Below are 1,344 nucleotides of genomic sequence, written 5' to 3' on the forward strand. Positions count from 1 at the left end.
TCTCAACACAATAATTCTTATAGACAACTGGCAAAGCGTGAAATGCCACAAAAATGATCTGATATCTAAGCAAATGGGTTAATAGTTCACACACCAAGTCAATTCCCTAAACAACCACATGTACTTACTGTGTTACCAATATCTTTCAAAAGAGTTGGATGCAAGTTAAGGAAGAGCTCATCTTCAATATAGAACCATTGTTTCAGTTCACTGGAGCTGAGGAGGGGTATCATGTGCTGAAGCTGCTCTACAGACCCAAATGATTCGGAACCCTGAAACAGACAAAAAAAAAAAAAAAAGAAACAAAAATGTGAGGTCATGAGAGGAGAGATTTAAAAAGGTTATAAACAGGTTATTAAAAATAATTATCATTTTACAATCAGTCATTGTGTTTAGTCATCCTGCAGATGCCAAATAGCTGAATGCATTTCATTTTGTGCTTCCAGACCATAGATGCTGAATTCAATTTCTCTGAATATATTTTAACATCTGTTTGGGTTAAATTCTAAAATTGTATGTTTCCCCCATTTACTTAGTTACTGAGAATAAGTTCTACATCTGAAACAGTTTAGAATCTTTTCTATTAAATTCCAAGGAACCTGAACTAAATACGAGTTCCTTCCTTGGTACTTTGGTGGAATTTATGTCACACTTGTAAGTAGCCTGATAGCTGTAGAAACTCTGCCAAATCAGATTGGAGCCTGGTGCAGCCATCCGGTTCACCAGTCCTCAGTCAAATCGTCCAACCCATGCTAGCATGGAAAGCGGACGTTAAATGATGATGATGTGTAATGAAGAATCTCAACTTGACTGATTCTTATTTTCTCAATCTTGGAACAATGACAGTTCACTTCGACAAACTTTGAACTCAGAATGCAAAGGGATGTAACTAAGTATCACAATGCATTTTGTTCACTCTACCTTTCATTGCTCTTTATAACAATAATAAGGATGATGATGATGATGATGAAGATACAACTAAATTGTACATTAAAATTTCACTGAAAATTGAAAAAGAGGTTATTATACTCCCAAAACTTTCACTTGCAAATCGCCTCTCTTTGGGGACACAACGTTACAACATACCTTAGATATCTTCACTGTAACTTTTGCATGTCCATAATTTGTTTGTAAAAACTCTTTAGTCCAGTTGAATGCTGGCCACTTAGTAATGACGTCAGTGAGAATGACAGGCCTGCAACATAACAGAATGTTTGCTAAGAAGAAACTGAAGTTTCCCAGTGTCTGCTTCTTTTCTTTAAAACCCTTAATAAATGCTACAATTATGCATTTCAAGACCAAAACCTGAGATATTTGTTTCAATTGACTCGATATTTTATTAGG

General features: G+C 35.4%; 1 protein-coding gene across 1 annotated transcript in view; it reads right to left on the reverse strand.

The window, feature by feature from the left end:
- The window catches only part of LOC106880158 (uncharacterized), a gene marked incomplete at its 5' end in the record, with an annotated part of 7,340 nt that extends 5,996 nt beyond the window's left edge, over window positions 1-1,344 (reverse strand). The window contains 2 exons of the mRNA XM_014930000.2: window positions 129-272; window positions 1,087-1,344. Of these exons, the coding sequence (XP_014785486.2) occupies window positions 129-272; window positions 1,087-1,344 (402 nt within the window). The remainder of the gene's footprint in view (window positions 1-128; window positions 273-1,086) is intronic.

The sequence above is a fragment of the Octopus bimaculoides genome, chromosome 26 (assembly GCF_001194135.2).
Source record: "Octopus bimaculoides isolate UCB-OBI-ISO-001 chromosome 26, ASM119413v2, whole genome shotgun sequence".
NCBI lineage: Eukaryota > Metazoa > Mollusca > Cephalopoda > Octopoda > Octopodidae > Octopus > Octopus bimaculoides.